This window comes from Monodelphis domestica, chromosome X, assembly GCF_027887165.1.
Source record: "Monodelphis domestica isolate mMonDom1 chromosome X, mMonDom1.pri, whole genome shotgun sequence".
Taxonomy (NCBI): domain Eukaryota; kingdom Metazoa; phylum Chordata; class Mammalia; order Didelphimorphia; family Didelphidae; genus Monodelphis; species Monodelphis domestica.
This window is the reverse complement of record NC_077235.1, coordinates 83677745-83705729: the sequence shown is the minus strand read 5'-3', so window position 1 is coordinate 83705729 and position 27985 is coordinate 83677745. Positions and strand designations below refer to the sequence as shown.

Genomic DNA, 27985 nt, shown 5'->3' with positions numbered 1-27985 from the left:
TTTTTTGGCAGCAAAATCAATTTATTTTCAATATCTGTAAAACCATTCTGAAAGGGCCACTTGGCCATACATCCCTCAATATAGAGCAGTGCACTTCTGCTATGACCTTCATGTGCACTGGAATCAACACCTGGTGGATTTACAAGTTAATCCTACTAAGCATTTAAAAATGAAGCAGTTACTGAAGTCACTTGCCCAGAGACAGCATATGGAAAGATTTCAAGAAGGGGAAGCTAATCAGTCTCATGTATCAGATAACCCAACAAGCCCGCAGGCACCCTTACAGTTGTGACATCTTTGCCACTAGCTTATAAATCTGGTTTTGTTTTTGTTTTCCACACATTTGAGAAATTGGGCTTTTGTCAAACATTTGCTATATGAGTTTTTTCTCTTCTAATTTTTGGCATCAGTCAATCAAGGTCTTTGGTCATTGAAAATTAAGTGCAGGACAGAGAACTGCAAGGGCTAGGCGCTTCCAAATGCCCCGAATGCAGGGGGTCAGTCTGGGTAGGCAAAATTCTTAGAGGATAACAAGGTCTCTATTATGTGAACAAGCCGGTGAAGAGAGAAAAGGAGCTTCTTCAAGGAGAACTTACAGGAACTAAAAGCAGTCCTGGGCCAAGGCAAGTAGAACAAAAAAACATGGGCACTTGGGCAAGAGAGGGTCCAAAAATCAACCCAAGAGATGTAGCTCTGGGAAGGGGCAAAAAGGGCGGAAAGGCAGCCTTACTCCACTTTTTGTTGGTAGTCAGCAGAGGCTTCCTGGTAATCAGCGGGCACAGAAAACAGACGGGAGGGCTCAGTGGCCAAATACTGCAGGAAATCTTGCAAATGATTCCGCAGCACTTCGATGCTGCTGTCATTGAGGGGAGTGCAGGCCAGCATGGGGCCCATCTGCGGGAAGAGGCGCAACAGGTGGGCACCTCCGTAGATGTGTGACATCTGGACGGTGGGATAGGTGGCCAGGATCTCAGCGTGCTGGGGCCTCTCAAAGTTGTAAAGCAGCTGTGGGCCCAGCACCATGTCGAAGTACTCTCGGAGGCCTGCCAGCAGTTCCGTGATGGCCAGCTTCTTGGTGGTAGTGCCATAGTTTTTCTGGAAGGCAGCATACTCGTCTAGGATGGCAGCAACAGGCTTTCTGGCTGGCAGGGTGAAGAGTTTCTTCCCAAGGGTCACCAGCTCCCAGTCTTCCACGAGCAGAGGCTTCAGGGCCTTGGGTAGATGGAGCTGGACTTCCTCCAGTCTGTTCAAGTACTCCTCCTCAGGGTCAACGACTTCTGGCTCTGACCCACGGCGCTCTCGCTTCCGCGCCCGCCCGCGTTTGCGTTTGCGGGGCCACTGCATCACGGCCCCCCACCAGCTGCTGCCCCCAGCGCTGCCACGGCCGCCGCCGCCGCCACTACTGCCGCCACCGTCGCCCACGTTGGCCTCGTCGTTGCCCCCCGTGGAGGTGACGGGGCATTCCTCCTGCTGCGCCTTCTTGGCTGCCATCTGCAGGGCGGCGTCCCCGTCTTGCACGTGGGTGAAAGAAAAGCGGAGGACGCGGCCCTCGGGGACCCATTCATACTCCCAGTCCCCGACTACGACTACGGAGGGGAGCCCCTCTTTGCCCTTGGCTCCAGAGTGCGCTGGGGGTTGCGGGACCGGGTCCCCGGTGCTGGAGCCCACGCCGCTGCTGCCGACCCCCCCTGGGCACCACAGCGGCACGGCGACTTCCAGACAGCTGCTGCCGCTGGTGCTGTAGCTACCGCCGCAACTGCTGCAGCTACCGCTGTGGCAGCTGCAACTGCTACAAGTGCAGCTGCTGCTCTTGCTGCTGCTGCTGCTGCTGCTGCTCTGGCGACGGCAGCCGCGACGACGGAGGTGGCCGCGAGCCCGGAGGCGGCTTGGCCTGGGGCTGCTGCTGCTGCTGCTGCAGCCGCGGGAGCTGCCGCCAGAGCTGCCCGGCCCAGCGGTCGGGCTAATGGGGGCGGGCCCGGCCGTCGAGGTACTGGGGGCGGAGCAGGCCATCAGGCTGCTTGGAGCCGGCTCTTGGGCCCGGGGGCCTCTCGGGGTGGGTCCGACTTCTGGGGCTGCGGAGGGCTCCCGGGGAGGGGCCTGGGCTCTTGCTGCTGCTGCTGCTGCTGCTGCTGCTGCTGCTGCTGCTGCTGCTGCTCCGCCCCTCTCAGCGGCCCTCGGGTAACGCACCAGGTATTTCACCAGCTTGTTCTGCACTGTCACCTGCACGCACTGGGCTTTGCTCACCTTGGGCCCGCGGAAGATCAGCACGGGCTCCCCCTCCCGGACCTCGGGTGGATCCTTCATCAGATTCCCCTGGTGCTTGGAACAGGCCATGGCTGAACGCGCAGAACCGGGAATACCTCCTGGGCTGGCCCGACGGCTGACCCCTGCCTGCCTTCTTTGGCCTCTGGCTGGAGCACGTGGGCAGCCGGAGCACCGGACGGGCGGCGCGGCGCGGGCTGCTGGCTCTGGGGCAAGCCCTGCTCGGAGCTCCCGGAAAAGCTTGTACCACTGGCTCTCCCCTGCTGCGTGCCTGAGCCAGCAGGTGGGCTACGGGGATGCAGCTCCTCGGAAACAAAGTCAACGGGGCTGTGCCTCGTCCGTCTGCCCGCCTCCCCGGCAGAAAAGGCGGGAAAAAGCTGAGCAGTCAGCGCAGCCTCTAATAGGGCGAAGTTGGAAAAACCTGGGTCGGAGTTCCAGGGTCAGCACCTCCGCGTCTCTTCTGCTCCCAGGACATCAGCTTCCTCATCTGGAAAATGGAAAGGAGGCAGTGGCAATACCAGACCAACTCCAGGCCGACTGAACTTTTAAACTCACAGGCTGAACCCTATGCTTGGGTTTAAGGCCAGCCTGAGGAGGCTGGGCATCATGTGACTCCATAAATGAGTCATCAGCAAGTGTGAGCAGAAATTACACCAGCGCTTCTGTATTTGGTGGGGGGCAGGCCAAGTTGGCCTGGGAAATATTTATTCTCTTAACACTTTAGAGCCCAAAGGCCTTCCGTGTTCAGAGAATAGCCCATCTGCAGAGAATGCAACAGTAAACTCAATTTAGAAGTGAATAAAGAATTAAAGCTTTCCAGTTAGTACACAAAGAGCTGACTCTGCTCCTATATTTATTATCAGTGAAGGCAGAATCCCTGGGCCAGGACAGGATTCTGGTTCACTAAGGTAGCCCAGGAGAGAAGAAAGCCATCTTTTTCTCCTCATCAAAAGTGATGATAAAGGTTTGGGAACACGTGGCACCACCGGTATTCATCTGGCTGGTTTTTTAATGTTCTGTTCTTATTGAATTCTTCACATCTGCACCTCTTGTTTTTGCCTCCAAATCATCAGAAGGCACCTGAATTCTGACTGCCAACAATGGGGAAATGAGGCTACCTTGGCAAACGGGCCCATGGCCATGGTGATTTTTTTGAGCCACCTGGGTGACAGAAAGGGTAATTCTATAGACCCAGGCCCCTTACTTCAGATGGCTCCTGCACAGTTTAAAAAAAAAAACAAAGGCTTTTTGCTCATTGTTTTAATGTTAATTTAAATGATCCTATTAAAAGTTTTCTACTGTGTAACTGAAACTCCATTCAAATGTTTATTTACAAACATCTGGAGGTTATTTTGGAAACTGTAGGATTGTGGATAATTTTTTTTTGTAATAGCAGCCAATTATCCATATAGTTACCTGAAGATTACAGAGTTCAAATTGGAATGTATATTATCTAGCATAGTCTTATTAGTCAGGGTTTAAATGGGGTTTATAAGAGAGATGGGACAGTTCTCTCTGGGGGGGGAGGATAAAAAATACACATTTTAATTCGGTAAAGTTTTAAAAAAAGAGTTGAGGGGGAAAAAGATACTCTCTAAGGGCCTTTTCCACTCTGAATCTCTGACCCATTGAACCCAGACTGGGAGGTCCCTGGATTTGGATACAGTAGTAGGACCGTTTTTGTAGTCACAGAGCCAGTATTCAAATCTGTGCCATATTTCCTAGCCAAATGTCCTTGGACAAGTCTCCTTCTGTTTCTGGGCCTCAATTGGATCTTCTATGAAAATGAGAGATTTCAATGAGGTAGACTCCAAGGTCCCTTCCAGACATTGGCAGGTGGTTATTCTGGGAATAGAGCAAGTGTTTGGAATCAAAGAATCTGAAGTCATGAAGGATCTGCTCCTCCCTAACTGTACAACTTTGGGCAAGGAATCCCCTCCCTGAGTGGTGAAAAGTACAATTTACATTAGATGACCATCTTAAGACCCTTCCAACTCTCTTATGTATCTTACAATCAAATCACACTACTCTAGAAGAGAGAGCTGGTATTTAACAATGGGCTTTCTGGAAAAAGAAATGTCAGCAAGATACTTTTAAGTTTAATCTGCATTATTTACATTTATACTATCACTTTCTTAAGTCCAGACAATCAAATCAAATCAAGGCCTAGTTTGTAGTACTAGCTAAGGTATAAATTCTCATGATCTAGTCTGACACCTTCACATCCCTTCCTGGAAGGTTCCAAAGGTTCCAGTCAGGATCCAAAAGTTTGTTCACAAGCTACAAAACTGGTCTGAATCCAATGAGATAAATTGGAATAGACTGAAATCTTGGGATTGGCCATCTGGTCAGATGCCTGTTCTTTCCCTGCCCAAGTTTAGCTCCAGGGGAGCTGGACCTCTCCTCCAGGGATGGAGCTCCTCACTCTAACATCCACTGCCTCATTACCCCCATCCTCCCTAGCCCAAAGGCAATTTTATTTGGGGCTTTTGTCTATAGTTTCCTCTAAAAATCAGTAAGTCGGTCAACAAACACTTATTAATGTTCCAGGTACTATGCCAAATAATGGAAATACAGTGAAAGGCAAAAGACAGTCCCAGCAACCAAGATACTCACAGATTAATAGGGAAGACAACATACAAACAACTCTGCAAGCAAGATACAAATAGGATAAATTAGAGATGGTCAACAGAGAGGAGACTGGACTAGCATTAAGGGGGAATAGGGGAAGTGAGATTTTAGCTGAACCTCGAGGGAAATCTCCAGGCAGAGATAAGAAGGAGCACATCCCAGGCATGGCCAAGTCAATGAAAATGCCCAAAGTGAAGAAATGGAGTCTTGTTCAGGGACCACTGTTATTGGATCAAAATGAAACTGGGAGGGATGGGTGGAGGGCAGAGGGGTAAGGCATGAGAAGACGACTGGAAAGTGAAGGGCTGGTAGGTTATGAAGGGCTTTGAGCACCAGAGAGGATTTGATATCTTAAAGGTGATAGGGAACCAATGGAGTTTATTTAATGGCGTTACATGACCCAACAGATACTTGAGGAAGATCACTGATTGCTGAGTAGAGGATGGCCTGGAGAGAGGAGAAATTTGAAGCAGGGAGACCAATAAGCAGTTTATTGCAGTTGTTAGGGAGTGAGGTGTCTGCAAAAGGGTGGTTACATTGTCAGAGGAGAGAAGGCAGAGTATACCAGAGATGTTACCAAAGAAAAATCAACAGGCTTGGGAACAGACTGGATACAGGGGACGAGAAGTTGAGAAGCTGAGACTGACATCTAGGTTGTGAGCCTGAGTGACTGATAGGATGGTAGTGCTCTCCACACTAACAGGAAAGTTAGGAAGGGGGGAGAGTTTGGGGGGAAAAACACTGAATTCCATTTTGGGCATGTTGTAGTTTAAGAGGTCTACAGGATACCCAGGTTCCAGATGTCCAATAAACATTTGGAAATAGGAGACTGTGGTCAGCATAGAGGTTAGGGCTGGACAAGTAGATTTGAGAATCATCAGCATAGAAATGATCATTGAATCCATGGGAGCTAATGAGATCACCAAGTGAAATCTTTGGAGGGAGACAATAAGGCCCAGGATGGAGCCCTGTGGGACAACCTCTGATTAGAGGGTGGGACCTGGAGAAGGATCCTTACAGCACTGCTCTTCTGCCTTGAGGGCAACTTAAGGGGAGGAGGAAAGGAGCCTGAGAAGGCGCAGTTACAGAGGTGAGAGGAGAGCCAGGAGAGAGGAGTGTTATAAAAATCTAGAGAAGAGAGTATCAAAGAGAAAACAGTGTCAAAGACTGTAGAGGAGTCCAGAAGGATGAAGACTGAGAAAAGAGCATTAGATTTGGCAAATGAGAGAACATTAGTAACTTTGGAGAGAGAAGTTTCAATTCAAAGATGAAGTTAGAAGACAGCCTGTAGAGTTAAGAAGAGATTGAGAACAAGCACCTGTGGTAGATGTCTCCTCAAAGAGTTTAACCACAAAAGAGAGGCAAAATATACCTAAGTAGGGATGGATGGGTCAAGGGAGGGTTTTTTGAGGTTAGGGTGGACAAGGGCATGTTTATTGACAGTAGGGACACAGCCACCAAGACAAGAAGGATGATAAAGGAGGCAATCTGCTGGAGAGGATAGGATGAAGTGGGATAACTTGGGCATTTATAGGAATTTGCCTTGGCAAGGAGGAATCATCTCATTACCTGAGGCAGAGCACACAATGGCAGAAAGCATCAGGGTCATGTGAGATGAGGAGGGGAGAAGAGGAAGCTCTGGGAATGGCCTCAATTTCTTTAGCAAAATATGTGGCAAGGTTTTCAATTGTGAGGGCGTGTGGAGGGAGAGCCATAGACAAATTAATTATATGTCTGTGTGTGTATGTTAAAGAATAATATAATTTCCCTGTTTATCTTTTTCAATCAAGTCTTGATTTTTACAGTTAGTTTGTCCAAAATCATGATTGTCACCCTTGGTTGTTTGGGTTCACCTAAAGCACAAAAGTTCTGTTCAAAATACTTGTTTTAATTTTGCATGAATTTTTACCCTCCAAGTTTGTTTCTTGAATACAACATATGGTTGGGCTCTGTATTCTTTTTCCCATATCCATTTTATGGGTGTAGGAAAAATGGGGATACAAGGATATGTGCCTGGAAACTAATATAATGGAAGTTTAGACATGAACCAAGGTGCAAGTAAAGTGCCTCATAAATTTTAAAGCCCTTTAGGAAAATCTATTGCCTAAGCAGCAAAGGAGAGAGCCAAAGCATCAGGAGAAATCTGAGGAGATAAAAGGATTTTTTCAGGGCTAGATTCAAGGAAGGCTTCCTAGAGAATGCCCCAACTGAGCTGGGATATAAAAGAAAAAAGGGGCTTCAGACAATGGAGATGTGAGAAGAAAAAGTCTCTACCAGGCCTGGAGAACCATGTGAGCAAAGGCATGGAGTTAGGAGATGAGGAGCAGAAGAAGTAGCTTAGTGTACAGGAATCTGCTGCTCAGGCAATGAAAGGGCAAGTACTTGATAAATTAGGAGATAAGCAGCTAGAATGGTGGAAAAAGTGCTCCTGGAGGTCTTAGGTTTAAATCCTAGGTCTCTATGACACTGGATAAGTAGAAATCTCCCTAAGCTTAAGTTTCTTCATGGGGGGAAATGGCAGGTGGGGGTGAGGAATGGGAAGAGTAAGGTTGGAGCAGATAACTTCCAAGGACCATTTCCTATTTTAAACAAACCCTTACCTTATGCCTTAGAATTGATGCTATCAGTTTCAAGGCAAAATAATGATAAGAGCTAGGCCTGTGGTGGTGAACCTATGGCATGTGTGCCAAAGATGCAACTCTCTGTGGGCACACATGCCATCCCTGGAAGAGTTAGTTATGAGAGCAGTAGAGGGACTCTGGTAGAGCTGTTCCCTTCCCCCTCTCCACTATGCATCCCTACCCCTCTGTCCAGCAGCCCAATGAAAGCGCTTACTCCCTCCCCTGCTCAGAGAACTCCGGCCACTCCCCTCTCTTTCTCTCTCCCCTATCTGGGGGGGGGGGACACACTCATTCTTGGAGGGGGGACAGGACACATGGTCTCTAAAAGATTCTATTTTACTATTCTATATTTTAATATCCCTTCCAATGCTGACTTCCTATGATTCCATGAACACATTCTTCACCTCATTCTCCAAATTACTTGAGACAGTATCTTCATTTGACAAAGTCTTCACTTATCTGCTTGGATTAGAGTCCTTTGTTCTTTTAAGGCCTAGAGAACTTTGACCCCTGCAGTCAAGCTAGAAGCTAGGCATGATTCTCTCTCTCTCTCTCTCTCTCTCTCTCTCTCTCTCTCTCTCTCTCTCTCTCTCTCTCTCTCTCTCTCTCTCTCTCTCTCTCTCTGTCTCTATCTCTCTCTCTATCTCTATCTCTGTCTCTCTCGCTTGCTTGCGCACAGTGCGTGCATGTGTGTGTGTGTGTGTGTGGTGGTGGTGGTGGTGGTGGTATAGAGGGGAAGTATCTTAAGGAAACAATATGAACCTTCTGTACCCGGTCCTCTCCTGAAATCACTCTGTCTTTAGAGCTACTTAAACTTCCTTCTTTGGAGGAATATGCTTGAATTAAATTTTCAGAATGAGTATTGACATCTTAGAAATCAGCAAAGGCTCCAGATCAAAACTTGATTTGATTTTTTTTTGTTCATCATCTAGACTTAAAAAAGAAAGTAATGGAGAAAATATTAATAATGACGATTAAAGAGGGCAGTTTCTTTTCATAGCAAATCTCTCTAACCCTGGCAGGTAAAAACTAGCAATTAAAAAAATAATAATGAATCTTGTTGGGGGTAGCTAAGTGGCTTAGTGGAAAGAGAACCAGGCCTAGATATGATACAAATTGCCTTTAGGAAAGGATTTTCTAATCTGGGGAATTTCCAGTGGCATTCTGTATATACCACCTCAGTCCTGGGGTATGGTTGAAGTTATTGGAGTTTATTACTCTTAATTTTGCTAGATTGCTTGTTGAAAAAGAATTCATTCAGAACCCTTGGAATCCTAACAGCTACTTCTTAGGGAGCCAAAACCTAGACAAGAGTTTTCTTCGGCCTGGAACCTGAAGAAACAGTTAATAGAAGACATCTCTACAAGGAACCTGACAGAGTCCCCTGAAGACATTGAAATCACCTCTACTTCAAGCCTTCAAGGACTACTAAACTAGATAAGAATTCTCTTATTGTTTCCATTGCCTTTTAGTTTTTCTGAAGCAGGTACAAAAGTTTTCATTTTTATTTCCCATAGGAATTCTAATAGTATTTACCCTGAGCAAGGCCCCTTTTAAAGTAGAGAAGTAGAAAGAGAAGAGCTAGTTCCCATATCTAGTTACAGTAGGAAAAATTTCAGCTCTAGCATTTTACTCTGTTTTGAAATTTAATGTAATAGCTGTTAGCTTGAAACTTTGCAATAAAAGTTCCAGAGTGCTTTTCTGTAGTTGAGGCATTGCCGTAAAGGCAGAACCGTAAGGGTTAAGCCTCCTCTTCTCTGTTTGGGCTGCATAGTCAGGGTTGTGGGTTGAACTGTGTACGACCTGCCCAGCTGTGTGCTCAAGGTTGGAGTAGCATCAGAGGGAGGACTGATAAGGTTTGTGAGAAAGAAACTGTAAGGTTGGAGTAGCCAGCAGAGGACTGATAAGGGTTGTGAGAAATTGTGAGAGTCTGTGGGAAAGTTGCTTCTCTGTCTTTGTTTGGAATCCTCTCGGTTCTTCCCTGTGCCTGGCAGGTAACATCATGAATTCCTATGAATCTGCCCAATTATTGGTTCCTGCTGTTGCTGGGTGGTAACATCATATCTTCCTGTGTGTCTTAACCTATATATTGCTTTGTTTGAACTCAATAAAGGGTCATTATGCTTTTTCATATAGCATCCATTCGTCACTCTGTATGTTCATTACCCCAGGCAAGGTCACGAAAGGTTGGCCACCTTTTTGATGAGCCTTGCAGTTTGGCGTCCGGATCCAGGGACATAAATGCCATTCATAACCCCGATTCCTTTGCTGGTCAAAGGATGATGCAGAGTGACAGGCTTTGTGGTGATATCTTGGATTGGGTAAGCAGAGCAAATTTGGGACAGAGCCAAGAGAGATCCATCTTTACGGGTTTCCTCTGTTCTATAATCTTTTCTATCTCCTTTCTTTGTTTTGTGGGTTATTTCTCAGGAGGTATGGGAAACTCAGTTCCTGTCCTTTTACAGGACGGGGGGTGGCAAGCTGAGCACCTTATTCAAGTTGCCTTTATGGCAATCCCTCGACTACACTTTTCTAAATTGGCATAATATATATATATATATATATATATATATATATATATATATATATATATATATATATATATATATATATATGTTCAGTATATGTGTAGAACTGCAGAACATAATTGTCCCAAGGTGATATCAGAAGAATTTAGGAAAGAGGAATGAATAGAGCCTGACAATTTTATGGAGATAAGAGTTAACAACAGGAGATAGGTTATTCTTAACCCTGAACATGATTGGAGAGAACTGCCACTTAAGGATGAATTGTATGGGAAAGTAAGTGGAAAGAATGCCATGGAGAAAACTGGGTAGTGATGCAAGTAGCCCTATGAGTTACTTCTGGTAACTCAGGTATAGTTCTGGACTGTGGGAAGGCTGAGAGGTTGCTCAGCTGGATTCCCTAGAAAGAAACTTCTGTGCTATACTTGGCAGGTTCTATATGTGGCTGTGCAACATTGCCAACTTATACATGGCATTAATACTCCAAATTAGGGGAGCATTTTCCCTTAGTTTAGTTACTTCCCTCTTTTCTTCTGTCATGGCAAATTTTTCTGCAATCATGAAGGAAAGAAAGTCTTAGGGTAAAGCTGAAATGTATAGGAATCGGAGAGACAGATATATAGAAATTTTACTTCTACTTTTCATAATTTCAACATTCTCACACTCTCCTTGTGGAGGTTGAGATGCTGAGGATCTAAAAACATGTTTATCAAAGATATTGCTTAGAATTTACTATTTGTATTGGTCCCCCTTGTTGACACTGATATCTGCTAGGTGTTTCCCATTTGCTTAATTTTCTCAATAATACCTCCATCTCAAGCCTCAGGAAAAAGGGACTTCTTTATCCAATTAATTATTTGAAATGACCTCTTCAATTCCTGTATTTTAGGATTTGCCTATTATGAATTTCTGCCTTTCATGATTACAGAAAACTTGCCATAACAGGAGAAAAAAAGGGAAGTAACTAAACTAAGGGAGAAATGTTCCCCTAATTTGGAGTATTAATGCCATGTGTATGTTGGCAATGGTGTACAGCCACGCATGGAACCTGCCAGGTATAACACAGAAGTTTCTTCCTCGAAAATCCAGCTGAGCAACCTCTCAGCCTTTCCATGATCTGGGACTATACCTTAAGTGTAGGCAAAGTCATACTCAGGACTGCTTGCATCACTACCCAGTTTTCTCCATGGCATTCTTTCCACTTACTTTCCCATACAATTCATCCTTAAGTGGCAGTTCTCTCCAATCATGTTCAGGGTTAAGAATAACCTATCTCCTGTTGTTAACTCTTATCTCCATAAAATTGTCAGGCTCCATTCATTCCTCTTTCCTAAATTCTTCTGATATCACCTTGGGACAATTATGTTCTGCAGTTCTACACATATACTTAATATATATATATATATATATATATATATATATATATATATATATATATATATATATATTATGTCAACTTAGAAAAGCACTCTGGAACTTTTATTGCAAAGTTTCAAGCTAACAGCTATTACATTAAATTTCAAAACAGAGTAAAATGCTAGAGCTGAAATTTTTCCTACTGTAACTAGATATGGGAACTAGCTCTTCTCTTTCTACTTCTCTACTTTAAAAGGGGCCTTGCTCAGGGTAAATACTATTAGAATTCCTATGGGAAATAAAAATGAAAACTTTTGTACCTGCTTCAGAAAAACTAAAAGGCAATGGAAACAATAAGAGAATACTTATCTAGTTTAGTAGTCCTTGAAGGCTTGAAGTAGAGGTGATTTCAATGTCTTCAGGGGACTCTGTCAGGTTCCTTGTAGAGATGTCTTCTATTAACTGTTTCTTCAGGTTCCAGGCTGAAGAAAACTCTTGTCTAGGTTTTGGCTCCCTAAGAAGTAGCTGTTAGGATTCCAGGGGTTCTGAATGAATTCTTTTTCAACAAGCAATCTAGCAAAATTAAGAGTAATAAACTCCAATAACTTCAACCATACCCCAGGACTGAGGTGGTATATACAGAATGCCACTGGAAATTCCCCAGATTAGAAAATCCTTTCCTAATAGAAGTCTGTGCCAATGGTTATCTATCAGAGAAAAATAATGCTCGACGGTAGAAACTGAATAGGGTCAGTCTTCCAGACTTTAAAAAGGAAGAAATAATGGTAAATCACTACAGAAAAAGCCATCAAGATTTACTAGTCCTTAAAAAACCATTATCTATTTAATGGTTGCACTCTGGAAATTTACCTTAAAAAACTCCAAAAATTGGGCTGCAGTGCATGGCTTTTACTTCTCAAAAAGTAGAATCCCTAAGGATTTCTCACCTAACACCAAGATTTAAGATTAGCAAGGAAAAACTTCACCTGTGGCTCCAACAATTGCATTTCCCTCAGCTATACCTTAAACCTCTTTTGGTCTAAGACAGAAGGCGTTTTTAAGAGGAATTTGGTTGTTCAGTTTGAAACACTCAGAGTTTTTTTTTACCATTAAAAACAAAGCATTTCCCCAAATATTTCTTGTGCATTAACAACACAATAAATAGTCAGGCTTGCCATTTATCAAACTGAAATTAACTTTCTTATACTCCAAAACACATGCATGTTAATCATAAAAAACCTTGTTCTTTAGACATAAGTAATAGCTTAATAAAAATGTGAAATTATAGCATTCCAATCAAAAGTTAACATACGTAGAATAAATCCATCTCATTACTAACATCATTAAAAATTAACTACTGTTGACATGCAAAATTTCTCACGTTAGCCATGCCAAATCTGGAAAGAAAAAGATTAGAATTTAAAGTTATGAATCCTGGACCTTCTTTTATCTCCTGCTGGAGATTCCTATATCCAGATTGCAAGTTCCTGTAATTTCAGCCTTTGGGAGCTAATATAACTTTAGGCATTATTGGCTAAACATTAAATTGCAAGCATTTAAGGTTATTATTAGAGAAGCCTCCACCTAAGAAATACTTTAGATTTACAATATAGACAAAGCCCTAAAGAAAATCTAGAAGAAAAATCCAGAAGAGATCCAAAAGAAACCCAGAAATTGAGTTCTCAAGCTTCTTTGAGAAGCTTTTCCACAAAAATTTACAATCATTAAAAAACATAGCATTTCATGCTATGAAGAACCTTTCTCTATTTTAATTGATTCAAAACAGCTACCCAAAACTTTGATTGAACATTTGGACTGAATAACCTTGGCTCCAAAACCAAAAACATAGCCAAGTATGGAGGCTGCAGACAGGTTGAACTGAATTCCATTTTCGCCAAAAAAGAAAAATGCTTATGGTCAGTTAGGCAACTTTTGCCACCTTTCCAAATACTCACAAGTACCTGGTCCATATTTTATGGTCATAAATTCCACAGTAGAGGTCCCATGAGGGGGCTCATTGGGGCTTTTGCAGCACTGTGGCTGCCCATTTAGTTCCTGATTAAAGAGAGGTTCACATACCTCCACAAATATTAGAGACCAAGTTTTTTGTTTGAGAGTGTTTGCTTACCCAGCCAACCTGCTAAGCTGAGTCCAGGTTGAAACTCAATGGGTTCCTGTGGATATCTCATGTCTGGTGTCAGCTAGCAAGCGTCTTAGGTAGACATAACTTAGAATCTTGCTGGGGCCTCCATTTATGTCACCTTGGAAAAACATAGAATGACTAAAGTAGTCAGAAAAACCAAGTCTTTAATCAGGAAAGAGGTCCAATAATTGGCCACAGTCACAGAGCCAAGCACCACCACCTACACAGAATCAAAACTCTGGGGCTCCAGGGACAGTATCTCTGGGAAGAATCAATGCCCTAGAAGATTATCCCAAGAACAATAGAACTTGGGAAACATATACAATTTGGGGAAATAAGGACAGAGAAATATGATTGATTGACATTACCATGGCTACAAGGAAATGAGAAATCCAAAACAGGATTATCGGGGAGAGGCTGATGCTTTACAATGGATATAAAAAGGAAAGGTTCAGTCTTGGGCTAGGCTACCTGGGAGAGGACTTTGATATAATGGGATAAACTATTAGGACAAAAGGGTACTTAACATTTTATTAGATCTAGTCCCACACATAACTGGGACCATTAAGTACCTTAGGGTCTATTGTTCAGTCTGAAATGAGTGAGACTAGGATTGCCCTCCAGGTGAGTTCTCAGGGGACAGGGGCAAAATTGGGGTTCCCAAAGAACCCATTCTAGGACAGAATTCTAGGACAGAAAGTAAGGGTTAAAAAAATAGTAATGAATCTTGTTGCCATGCTCCAACATCCCTGGACTGCTTTAATTGGATGCAGGTATAAGGAAAAAGGACCTTTAGTTCCCATATGAACAATGAGGCTAATAATATATCAAATATAGGGAAAGCTTTCTTTTTACTTAATGGAAAATGTACAAAGGACATGTGCTTGAGCAGAAGGCCTAACACATAGTAGGCACTTTATCAATGCCTGTTTGATTGGGTGAACACATGAGACAAGATGATCCATATTCCTTTTCCAAGGTCTCTGCCTACACAAGGATTACTCAAGGGTTGAGCTCACTAAGAAGAAAGCCTTTGGAGTTAGCAGAGTTTCTCTCTTCTGTACTCTACCTTCCCAAGGATTTATATCTCCAGACCTCTTCCCACTACCAAATAATCCTTGCATTCCCTGTTTTACACAGATAGAGGGAGAAGTGCAAAACTGAAAGCCTAGAGATGAGAGCTCTTACCAGTCTTATTACTTTCCCTAGGTCTGTCTGTTAGCATGATCATTCGTGGAAGGGGCCCATCGATAGGACTTTAGTTACAGAAATGGATTTAAGATACTCTTCAAGAAGGAAAAAAGGAAAGGAGGGAGGGAGGGAACTAGCACAAATTAAGCACCTACTACATGTCAGCCACTGTGCTAAGTACTTTACAATATTATCATATCTGATCCTTTCAAGAACACTAGGAGGTAGGTTCTGTTATTACCCTCATGTAATCTGTAAGATAAGAAAGCTGAAGCAGACAGAGGTTAAGTGACTTGGCCAGGGTCACACAGATAGTAAGTGACTGAAGTAAATTTGACCCCAGGTCTTCCTAACTCCAAGCCAATCACCCTAATCCCTGCACCACCTGGCTGCCACAAGTAACATGTGCTACGTTTTGCTTATTTAGGCAATACTACCATCTGGTGGCCACAAGACAGCTTGTCCACAGGACAAATAAGGCTAACAAAAACACTGCATTCCAGGCACAACTAAGCAACGTGATTTATTAAGCAACAATATTTATTAAGCACTCATTATGTTCCAAGCCCTCTTCTAGGAAATGGGGATTTAAATACAATGAGTGAAGAGAACTCTACTCACAAAATCCAGTAAATATTTCTTTTTTTTTTAAACCTTTACCTTCTAACTTAGAATTGAGACTAAGTCATCAGTTCCAAGGCAGAAGAGTGGTAAGGGCTAGGCAAGGGAGATTATCTGACTTCTCCAGGGTCACACAGCTAGGAAATGTCTTAAGATTCCAACCCAGGATCTCCTGGCTCCAGACCTGGCTCACTATCCACTGAGCCTCCTAGCTGCCTCTCTATAAATATTTCTTAAGTGTCTTGAGAAGTTAATGGGTCTAATCTTCAGCCCTCATAAGCCATCTCTGAAATGTCAGTATGCCATTGGTCTAAAGTAGGGACTGGAATAGCAATTGACAATGGCTTAAGGTAGCCCATCCCCACAGTTGGAAATACAAGGGAGAGCCCATAGCCACCTCCTACAATATTTTCTCTGGTATGGCATGTTCATTCCTTCAGGCTGGTTGGGTCCGGCCACAGCTAATGAACCATTCATTTCCTATAAAACTGTTTTGCCAATAGAGGAATCCTAAACTTAAAACTGTGAAGCTTATCCACAGGGATGACCTTGCATGTAGGCAAAATAAGTGCATGCTTATGAAGTCTAATTTGAAAAGTACATAAAGTACCCTTCCTCCCTCCTCCCTCCCTTCCTCAAATCTCTACCACTGACCTCTAAATTCTATTCACTGAGACAGAGTGCAAAGGTTTTGGATTTGGAGCTGATAAATGATTCCTTCCCCCACATCTGGCTCTCTTTTTTTCTGGCTCCACACTGAATCAGTTTCTACTGCTTTTTTGCAGAATGGAAAATGGGTATCTCTGTCAAATGGGGATGGAGATCCCTGCCAAAGTCCCTGCAGACATGAATGTCCCTAATAGGGCCAGCTTTAGGGATAAAGTAGTCTCTTCTCCCCACATCCCACCCCCTTATTTTTATGTGACTGAGCAGAATCATGTGTACTGTTTTTCCTCCCATCTCCCCCTCATTTTTAGTTTTAAAGTATCCTAGATTTGCAGGACTCCAAATAAACATATGAATATCGATATTACATTAATTCCTATTAAATGTCATCTTTTTACATTCCTCCAAGTGTTGTATACCATTAAAATCCTTTTTGATCCTAACTTTATCCTCCAACATATTAGCTCTCTCTCCCAGCTAGGTATCATCTTCATATTCAATGAGTATGCCACCTTTAGCTAAGTCATTGAAACAGCACAGGGCCAGGCACTGGGCCTACCACTTGCAGGAGACTAACAGGAACCCATTCTCATCAAAATTGGCAATTTGGAAGATAGTATTGCCAGCTCGATGAGAATCTTCAAATAGGTGGATAAGTGGATAGAGAGACTGGAGGTCCTGGATTCAAATCTGATTTTGGACACTTCCTAGCCCTGTGACCCTGGGCAAATCACTTAACCCCCATTGCCTAGCTCTTACCATTCGTCTGCCTTGGAACCGATGCACAGTATTGATTCTAAGAGGGTTTAGGAAAAAAAATCTTGAAATGGTCCTCATAATATCAGCCTTGACACATTATTTATTTATTGTCCCACAGAGAAGAGGATTTGCATCTGTATGAATGCATTGACAGTATAGTCTTACACCATCAGGAGATCCAACAGTCAAAAGAATGGTCAGTGACTATGAAAACTAAAGTGCATTCCCTTGGTCAGGGCTCTACTTGTAATAAGGCAATCAGGGTACATTCCACTTTCCTTCCCTACCTTCCATGGACACTAATTAAAGGATTCTTTCAATAAAGGGCCTCCTATGCTTCCTTCAAATCAATGTTTCCCCTTCAGTCTCAAGGGATGAAGTGAACCTTTGCAAAGCTAAGCCCTGTATGTGTGCCCTTGATCCCATCCTGTCCTGTCTCCCTAATTTCTAATCTCTTCTCAGCAACTTCTTCCTTCCCTAGTGACAACAAAAATGCCCATGGCTAACACCAAGAGCCCTGGATCCTCATAAGACTATTGAGAGGATTGAGATAACAATATGTAAAGCACATTGCAAAATTCAAAATGCTTTATGAATGTTGGCTATTATTATTATGCAAGAAAACGATTCAGTAGAATAGTGTCATGAGCCAAAACCTAAGAGGGCTTTAACAATTTGCTAAAGTACAAAAAAATTAAAAGACTAATTTATATTTGTATCTCTGAGTTAAACTATTTTTAGTAGCTGAGCTGAGTAACTTTCTTTTCCCTTTTCTCTTTATTCTTCCTCCTTTTCCTCTCCTCCTCCTCCTTATTCTTCATGCTTTCCTTCTCTCTGCCCCACTTCTCCTCATTGGTAAACATGCATTTTTTTCCTTAAAGTTCCCTCCCTTCAGTGCCAACAGAATAAGATGTTTGCCATATTAATATGATCAGTTATGGAAATGTCTTTCCATTTGTGATTTCTATCTCTGTTGGTTCCCCTAAAATGAGAATTTTGAAGATTTCAGTCATTGTTAAGACAGTTGAGTTAGTGCCATAGATTGGTGGAGGTGGAAATTACTTTAGTGATCATTTTATAAAACACCCTCACTTTAAACATGAGAAAATTGATAGAAGTTGTATGCTATCCAGAATAAGAAAGGCAATAGTAACACAATGGGTTTTGTTTCCTGAAGCACGACTTTAACCTTGTGTTCCATTTTAGATGTCATTTTCTTTATTTTACACTAAAATTTAAAAATAAATTCTGGACTTCATGAACACCAAATAAAATAAATATTTCTATATAGGAAAATAGGAAAATAGGGTTATACTTTAAAACATGAATCCCTATTATACCAGCTTTTTTCCCTTTTTATTTGTTGTTGGTCAGTAATTTTAGTCATGTCCAATTCTCTATGATCCCATTTGGGATTTTCTTTGTAAAGATACTGGAGAGGTTTGTCATTTCCTTCACCAACTTATTTGACAGATGAGAGAACCGAGGCAAGCAGGGTTAAGTGACTTGCCCAGGATCACATAGATAACAGGTATCTGAGTCCACATTCAACTCTAGAAGATGAGCCTTCCTGACTCCAGGCCCAGTGCTCTATCCACTACCAGCTTTCTCTTTGAAGAATTTAATAGACTTCTGGGCTAAGATGGCCACAGAGTAGAAGGAACTTTACAACTCTCCCTACAAAAATCAAAATCATACAAGTGAAGGGGCTCTGTCAAGGGGCACAACCTTGAAGATAGGCAGGGTTTGGGCATTTCCATGCTAAAAGGAAGTAAAATTACACCTACCAAAGCTCGAGCTGATCATACCTCCCCCACACCACCTACTGCATCAGAGTCAGAGTGAGGGCTCGGGCAATCTCTAAATTCTCTGGGGCTGGCAGGGTGCATTACCCCTGAGGGCAGTGCAAGGCCTTGGAAGTGAGACTTAGGACCCAAGGCTGAGAAGCACAGAGCACAGGAGTGAAGATAGTGCAGAGATGGACTGCCCACAGCAGACTGGAAAAATTGCCTCAAGGCAAAATACTTTGTAGCTTGCTATACAAAGAGCTGCCTGCCCTCCTCACTCAGACTTCTGGATGGGAAGGGAATAGAATACAGAGAGAAAAAAAACTAACACAGCATCCACAAGTACCAAAAGAAATAAACTCCAACAGAAAAAGCCTATATAACACTGGATAATTCTATGGAGAAATACAGCAGAGTAACAGAAGTGACAGCAGAGAGTGACAAACAAGCAAACACATCCAAACTTTCAAAAAAAACCCGGAAATTGGATACAAGCTCTTGAGGAACTCAAAAAGGAATTCAAGAACCAAGTAAGAAAGATATAAAAATGGGAAGAAAAGTGGGAAAAAGAAATGAAAGCAATTCAAAAAGAAAATAACAGCTTAAAAGACAGAATCTCCTACTTGGAAAAAGAAGTCCAGTAATCAAATGAAATGATAAGCAAATTGAAGAGCCAAAATGACCTGCTGGAAGCCCTGAAAAGCAGGATAGACTAAACTGAAAAGGAAAATCAAAAAATCATAGCTGAAAACCAGTCTTTAAAGATAAGAATTGTGCAAGTAGAAGCTAATGATCTCAAAAGACAGCAAAGTTTAATAAAGCAAAGTCAAAAGAATGACAAAATAAAAGGTAACATGAAATTCCTAGTGAGAAAATGAAGGACTTGGAAAACTGATCTAGAAGAGACAATTTGAGAATCACTGGTCTATGTGAAAACCCAGAAATAAACAGAAACCTTGACATCATTTAACAAGAAATTATCCAACAAAACTGCCCTGATATTCTTGAACGAGATGGAAAATAGACATCGAAAGAGTCCATAGATCACCTTCTACATTAAATCCTCAAAAGACAACCCCCAGTTATGTAATTGCCAAATTCAAGAGCTTCCACCCAAAGGAGAAGATATTGCAAGCAGTCAAAAAGAGATAATTCATATATCAAAGGAGCCCCAGTCAGGATTACACGGGATCTAGCAGCCTCCACACTAAAGGACCCCAAGGCTTGGAATATGATATTCAGAAAGGCAAGAGAATTTGGTCTACAACCAAGGATCACCTACCCATCAAAATTGACTATATACTTCCAGGGTAAAGTATGGACATTCAACAAAATAGAAGATTTCCAAGAATTTGTAAATAAAAGTCCAGAACTAAGCAGAAAGTTTGATATCCAAACACAAAGATGAAGAGAAACATGAAAATGTAAATAAGGAAAAGGATAAAAAAATTTAAGGTCAAATTATTTATATTCCTACATGGAAAAAATGATATTTGTAACTCTCAAAAATTATTTTCACTATCGTAGTAGATAGAAGAATAATTCATAGGGAAGAGGTTGGGGTACTAAGTGGTTTAAGATGATATGTAAAAAAGGGGGGGTGGAATAGAAGATGGCATCAAGAGAAACTTGAAGGAAGAAGAAAAAAAGGATAAATTATACCACATAAAGAGGTTCCTGGGAGGGGAGGGGAAGAACACTATTATAAGAAAGAGAGGAAGAGAGTAGTAATAGGTAATACTTAAACCTTACTCTCAGTGGAATCAGTTCTGAGAGGGAAGAGCATCTAGATCCATTGGGGTATAAAATTCTATTTTGCCCTACAGGGAATTTGAGAGGGAAAAATCAAGGTGGGGACTGGGGCAAGGACTATCAAAAGGGAGGGAAAGAAAGGTGGGAAGGAATTTAATAGACCTTAAAGAAAATTAAGAGGGGAATAAGAAGGGAGGAGGTGGGAAAAGAAGTAAAATGAGGGTGGCGAATAGAGGGAATTGATTAAAAGCAAAAAACTGGCATAGAAGGAAATAGTGAAAGAAGAAAGGGCAGGACTAAAAGAGGAAATCAAAATGATGGGGAATGGACAGGTGGTAATCATAATGCTGAATGTGAATTGGATGAACTCACCCATAAAATGGAAGCAAATAGCAGAGTGGATTAGAAACCCAAATCCTACCATATGTTGTCTACAAGAAACACACATGAGGCAGGTAGACACACACTAAAGCAAAATGTATTAAGCATCTACTGAGAAAAAGAAGGCAGGAATTGCAATCATGACATCTGACAAAGCCAATGTAAAAATAGAGCTGATTAAAAGAGATAGGGAAGGTAATTACATCCTGATAAAAGGCAGTGTAGACAATGAGGAAGTAAGTACTCAGCATATATGCACCAAATTCAGATTTTTAAAGGAGAAATTATTGGAGCTTAAAGAGGAAATAGATAGTAAAACTATACTAGTGGGAGACTTGAACCAACCACTATCAAATTTTGATAAATCAAACCAAAAAATAAATAAGAAAGAGGTAAGAGATGTAAATGAAATCTTAGAAAAATTAGAGTTAATAGATATATGGAGAAAAATAAATAAGGAAAAAAGAATACACCTTCTTTTCAGCAGAACATGGTACATTCACAAAGACTGACCATGTACTAGGGCATAAAAACATTGCAAACAAATTCAGAAAAGCAGAAATAATAAATACAACCATTTCATATAATAATGCAATAAAATAATAATTAGTAAGGGTACATGGAGAGGAAAATCAAAATTAATTGGAAATTAAATAATATGATTCTCCAAAATTGGTTGGTTAAAGAATAAATCATAGAAACAATTAATAAGTTTGTTGAAGAGAATGATAATGAGGAGACATCATGCCAAAATCTATGGGATGCAACTAAAGCAGTATTTAGGGGAAAATTTATACCCCTAGGTGCATATATCAACAAATTGGAGAAGAAAGAGGTCAATGAATTGGACATGCAAATTAAAAAACTAGAAAGAGAACAAATTAAATATCCCCAGTTAAAAACTAAATTGGAAATTCTAAAAATTAAAGGAGAAATTAATAAAAATTTAAGTAAAGGAACTATTGAATTAATAAATGAGACTAGGAGCTGGTACTTTGAAAAAACAAAATAGATAAAGTACTGTAAATACTATAAAATAATCTAATAAAAAAGGAAAGAAGAAAACAAAATTAACAGTATCAAAGATGAAAAGAGTGACCTCACCTCTAAAGAAGAGGAAATTAAGGCAATTATTAAGAACTATTTTGCCCAATTACATGGCAATAGTTATGGCAATCTAGGGAATATAGATGAATATTTACAAAAATATAAATTTCCTAGATTAACAGAAGAGGAAAAAGAATACTTAAATAATCTCATTTCAGAAATAGAAATTGAACAAGCCATCAAAGAACTCCCTAAGAAAAAATTCCCAGGGCCAGATGAATTCACAAGTGAATTCTATCAAACATTTAAAGAATAATTAATCCCAATATTATACAAACTATTTAACAAAGTAAGTGAAGGAGTTTTACCAAATTCCTTTTATGACACAAATATGATACTGATTCCAAAGCCAGGCCAACCAAAAACAGAGAAAGAAAACTCCAAACCTTAATGAACCTAGATATAAAAGTCTTAAATAGAATACTAGCAAAAAAGACTCCAGCAAGTGATCACAAGGATTATTCATTATGATCAGGTGGGATTTATAACAGGCATGCAAGGATGGTTCAATATTAGGAAAATGATCCATATAATTGATCATATAAACAAGCAAACCAACAAAAATCACATGATTATCTCAATAGATACAGAAAAGGCCTTTGACAAAACACAACACTCATTCCTTTTGAAAACACTAGAAAGTATAGGAATAGAAGGGCAGTAAACAGTATATATTTAAAACCATCAGCAAGCATCATCTGCAATAAGGATAAATTAAAAACCTTCCCAATAATATCAGGAGTGAAGCAAGGATACCCATTATCATCTCTGTTATTTAACATTGTACTAAAAACACTAGCAGTAGCAATTAGAGAAGAAAAGTTTGAGTATTAAAATAGGCAATGAGGAGACTAAATTATCACTCCTTGCAGATGATATGATTGTCTACTTAAAGAATTCTAGAGAATCACTAAAAAGCTAGTGGAAATAATCAACATCTTTAGCAAAGTTGCAGAATACAAAACAAACCCATATAAATCATCAGCATTTCTATATATTTCCAACACAAATGAGCAGCAAACGTTAGAAAGAGAAATTAATTTAAAATCACTCTAGACAATATAAAATATTTAGGAATCTATTTGTCAAGACAAACTCAGGAATTATATGAACACAACTACAAAACACTTTCCACACAATTAAAATTAGATCTAAATAACTGGAAAAACATTAATTGCTCATGGGTAGGATGAATTAACATAATAAAAATTACAATCCTACCCAAATTAATTTGCTTATTCAGAGCCATACCTATCAAACTACCAAGAAATATTTTTATTGAATTGGAAAAAAATTATAACAAAGTTCATTTGGAAGAACAAAAGATCAAGATTATCAAGGAAAATAATGGAAAAAAGTGAAGGAAGGTGGCCTAGCAGTACTAGATCTTAAACTCTACTATAAAGCAGTGGTCCTCAAACTATATGGTACTGGCTAAGAGATAGAAGGGAGGATCCAATGGAATAGACTTTGGGTAAATGTTCTCAGAAAGATAGTATACTATAAACCCAAAGATACCAGCTTTTGGGACAAGAACCCACTGTTTGACAAAAACTGATGGGAAAATTGGAAAACAGTATTAGAGAAATTAGGTCTAGATCAACATCTCACAACCTATTCCAAGATAAAATCAGAATGGGTAAATTACTTAAATATGAAGAAGGAAACTATAAGTAATTAGGTGAACACAGAATAGCATACCTGTCAGATCTGTGGGAAAGAAAATAATTTAAGACCAACCTAGAAATAGAGACTATCACAAAATGTAAAATGAATAATTTTGATTACATTAAATTAAAAAGGTTTTGTACAAATAAAACCAATGCATCCAAAATTAGAAGGGAATCAACAAATGGGAAAAAATCTTTATAATAACCTCTGACAAAGGTCTAATTTCTCAAATGTATAAGGAACTAAATCAATTGTACAAAAAAAAATCAAGCCATTTCCCCAATTGATAAATGGGCAAGGGTCATGAATAGGCAGTTTTCAGAAAAAGAAATCAAAACTATCAATAAGCACATGAAAAAGTGTTCTAAATCCCTGATAATCAGAGAGATGCAAATCAAAACAACTCTGAGGTTGAGCAGATTGGCTAATATGACAGCAAAGGAAAGTAATAAATGTTGGAGAGGATATGGCAAAATTGAGACACTAATGCATTGCTGGTAGAGTTGTGAATTGATCCAACCAATCTGGAAGGTAATTTTGAATTATGCCCAAAGGGCGCTAAAAGACTGCCTGCCCTTTGATCCAGTCATACCACTGCTGGGTTTGTACCCCAAAGAGATAATATGGAAAAAGACTTTATATTCCTGGTGACCACGCTCTTAAATAATCCAGCCCAACCCTTTTAAAATTAACTCCTTTCCCCCCTTACAATTGCAAATATTAATAATATGAAATTAGGTCTTGTAAAACCCAGTGCTCAGTTTCTATGAGAGGGGGGAGGGAAAGATATGAATCATGTAATCATGGAAAAATATTCTAAATTAAATAAATGCATTTATTAAAAAGGAATTTAATACATTTAACATGTAACTTTCAAAGCTGTGTTTACTTCTGGATGCCATCTTCTAAGAGAATATTGACAAGATGGAGAAGATCAAGATGAAAGTAATGAGAATGGTGAGGAGACTAAAAACCATGTCCTATTAGGATCAAATCAGCTGAAAGAACTTGAAGTATTTAGTCCAGAGAACAGCCTGTTTGCTAGGGCATGATACCTCTTTCATTAAAGTATCCCCCGTTTGTTTATAGCCAAACTCTAGAGGGAAAGAGTGTGTGCTACCATTATCACCAATTCCTTTTCTCTTACTCATTTTTCAACCCTTTATATTCTGGCTTGTGACTTTGTTCTACTGAAACTGCTCTTTTGAAGTTTCTAAATGATCTAATTTCCAAGTCCATTAACATTTTATCATTTTTCAATATTCCTTCCTTCTCACTAGCCATCATTAAGGACATCTCCTGGATACTCTCTCCTTTCTAGGTTTCCTGACATTGCTCTCTCATGGTTCTCTGCCTACCTCTCTGTTTAGTCTCCTATGCTAGATAATCAAACATCTACTAACAGGGGGTTTATTCTCAATGCCTTGTCCTGGACCTTATTCTAATTTTCCTCCTCTTTTCCCATTTTCTTTCAGTGACTGAATGTATCTCTTGGGTTTAAATGTCATGTCTATCTAGATCTATCTAGATCTAGATCTATATGTCAAGTTTTAGCCTCTCTTCTGAGTTCCAACCTTCAACCATTCACTACCTATATTGGACATTGTTTCCTAGATGTCACATAGGAATCTCACACTCAAAATATCCCCAGAAGAATTCATTATTTTTCTCCCTGTTCTGGGCTGGATCTGATTCGGGCTAGTCCCCTAGTACTGGAACAAAATTCTTAAGTCATTCAACATTTAATCAAATGAGGTTTACATAGCCATACAGCAGGAGAATATTCAACAAAGAAAGGCACTAAGGACACCTCAAGTTGATTCAGCTGAAGAAACTGTCACCCTGTTGGCAAGCATCTGGGAGGACCCTCCCTAGAGGTCCTCATGGCTGCTTTTGTAACTCAAAGATGAAGAAATAACATCAAAAATCTGACCCCCTTTTTGTCCCCTGGGTCAATCATCTTAAAAAATGAAAACCTTACCTTGTCTTAGAATCATTTTGTTCCAAGGCAAAAGAACAGAAAGGGCTTTAGGCAACTGGGGTTAAATGATTTGCCTAGAGTCACAAACACCTAGGAAATGGCTGAGATCAAATTTGAACCCAGGCCCTCCTACCATCAGGCCGGGCACTCTATCCACTGAACCATCTAGCTGCCCTTGGCCAATTAGATTTTGAGGAATGTCTCTAACTTTTTTTTTCAAACCCTTACCTTCTGTCTTAGACCCAATTGGGTCTAAGGCAGAAGAGCAGTAAGGGCTAGGCAATGAAGGTTAAGTGACATGTCCAGGATCACCCAGCTAGGAAGTGTCTGGGGCCAGAATTGAACCTATGAACTCTCTAGGCCTGACTCTCAATCCACTGAGCCACCTACAGGTCTCTAACTTTTAAGGAAAAGCTAACCTAACCCACATTGGGGAAAGGATGCCAGGAACATCAGGGCTATGGCAAAGATGATATTACTTCCTATATAGCCACTGATTCTCATCAAAGAGATTTGCCCTATAACACTACCCACTTAGTATTCCCTGGCCTCTGTCCCTCCCAAAGAATTCCATAGTTGGAGGGAGAAAGAGGTGAAATACAAAATCGTTGGCCCTTAAGAGGCCTCTAAGGGATGGTGACCCCTATTCTGTATGGGCTGATTAGACCACCTTTCAACTCTCCCTTGTTACAGTGTACTCCCTGAAAACCCCTTGGTGTGCAAAAGTTGAAAGCTGTACTGACTACAAAGTAGACAAGCTTCAGTTTTAAATTATGGTAAGCAATGGGCTACAATGGGCTGCTTTTCGCCACTACATGTACTTGAGTCATTCTTCTATCACTGGGTTGCTATTGCTGCTGGATGCTGCTCCTCTGTCTGCTATTGTTGCTATGACTGAAATAATATTTGTAAAGTTGTTGTCCTGTCCAACTCTTCATGACCCCATTTGGGTTTTCTTGGTAGAGATACTGGAATGACTTTCTCCAGTAGATTAAGGCAAACAGAGGGTTAAATGACCTGCCTGTGGTCACATAGTAATTCTGAACTCAGGTTTTCCTGACTGGAGGCCCAGGACTCTTGTCTACAGAGCCTCCCCTGGCACATAGTAGGTACTTGATAAATGCTTGTTCACTCCCTCTTCTAATCTATTACTCCACACAGCCACCAGTAATTTTTTTTCTCCAAAGTGCATGTCACTCTCCTGCTTCTTCACCATCTCTATCCCCATAACCAAGCTGTAACCAAGGCTTGCGGGTGTTCACTTTTACAGTCTCTGTCTAACATGCCTATCCACCTTCTCTCCTCTGACACAGCCAATGCCATGGTGCAGGGCCCCATTACCACATACCTGGGCTATTGCAATAGCTGCTAGTGAGTCAGCCAGCCACAAGTCTCTCCTCACTCCAATTCATCCTCCATTCAGCTGCCAAAGTGATTTTGCTAAAGCAAAAGTCTGATCATTTAATCCCCACTACTCAAACTCCAGTAACTTCTTATTACCTCCAGGAACAAACACTGCATGCTCTGTTTGGCATTCAAAACCCTCAATCACCCAGCCTCCTGCTGCTTCTTCAGTCTTATCATAACTTACTCCTTATCATGTACTCTTTGATCAGTGACATTGGCCTCCTTCCTATTCTAAGAACAGGACATTCCATCTCTTGCCTCTAGGCATTTTCTCTGGCTCTCCCCCACACTGAGCAAGCTCTTCTTCGCATATCCTTCCCCCCTCCCCCACCTCCCCCCACCCCCGAGACTGTGAGCTTGTGAGCTTTGAGATAGAAGGAATTATAAATTGCCTTTCCTTTACATCCATTCCTAATGTTTAGCACAGGCACACAATAGGCTTGAACGGGAGCCTACCCACCAGCTGAGGGGGCTTAATTCGCAGGAGGGTCTCAGTGCCGGGTGGAAATTTACGGCGTTTGTTCACCAGAGGTAAAGAATGGGGGGGGGGGGGGGGCGTCCCTGCGCAGAGGGAGAGAAGGCCCGCGGCCTCGAGTAACGAGATCCAAGCCTGCCTTAGTTAGCGAAGTACCTCCTCCCAGGAGGCGGGATCACTTCCCCTCTCGGGTTGAAGGAAACTCCTCCCCCAGGGAGGCCCGAAAGAGGTACGGTTTCGGGTTTCCCGCTTCTCCATCCAGCTCCACCTCCTGGCCCAAAAGCGTTCGCTCATAGGTCGCTTTTTCCTAATCTGGGTGCGCCACCGATTTGGCCCCGCCCGCCACCCGCCTCCGGATTTTACCTCAAAGATCCGCCCCTGACGCTTGTCAACACAGCGAACTTCTGTTTCCGGAGCCTTTGCCTGCCCGACTACTGCTTCCTCCTCCTGAGCTTCCGGAACTTCCGTTTCTGGGTATTATTACGTCACTTGAGGCCCGTCTTCTTCCGCCGCCTCGTGGCAGTTTGCCTCCACTTAACGCTAAGCCGGACCTTCTTCCCAGGCTGAGTAGCGCAGTATGGTATCTAGAGACTTGGCATAAACAAAGGCTTCGAACCTTAAGACGTCTGGGGTCACAGGCCTTCTCTCC

General features: G+C 41.4%; 1 protein-coding gene across 3 annotated transcripts; it reads right to left on the bottom strand.

The window, feature by feature from the left end:
• On the bottom strand, positions 1–27970 carry LOC100028751 (mortality factor 4-like protein 1). 3 transcript variants are annotated; one of them, XM_007507031.3, is made up of 2 exons: positions 27700–27970; positions 1–2749 (listed from the first exon to the last, which is right to left on the bottom strand). In XM_007507031.3, the coding sequence occupies exon 2, from the start codon at positions 2332–2334 to the stop codon at positions 727–729; it is 1608 nt and encodes a 535-aa protein (XP_007507093.2). In that variant the 5' UTR covers positions 2335–2749; positions 27700–27970; the 3' UTR covers positions 1–726. The 3 variants fall into 3 exon arrangements, with proteins under 3 accessions (XP_007507093.2, XP_007507095.2, XP_007507092.2); XM_007507033.3 differs by lacking the exon at positions 27700–27970 and adding an exon at positions 27322–27510; XM_007507030.3 differs by lacking the exon at positions 27700–27970 and adding an exon at positions 26803–27188.
• Positions 27971–27985: the final 15 nt, after the last annotated feature.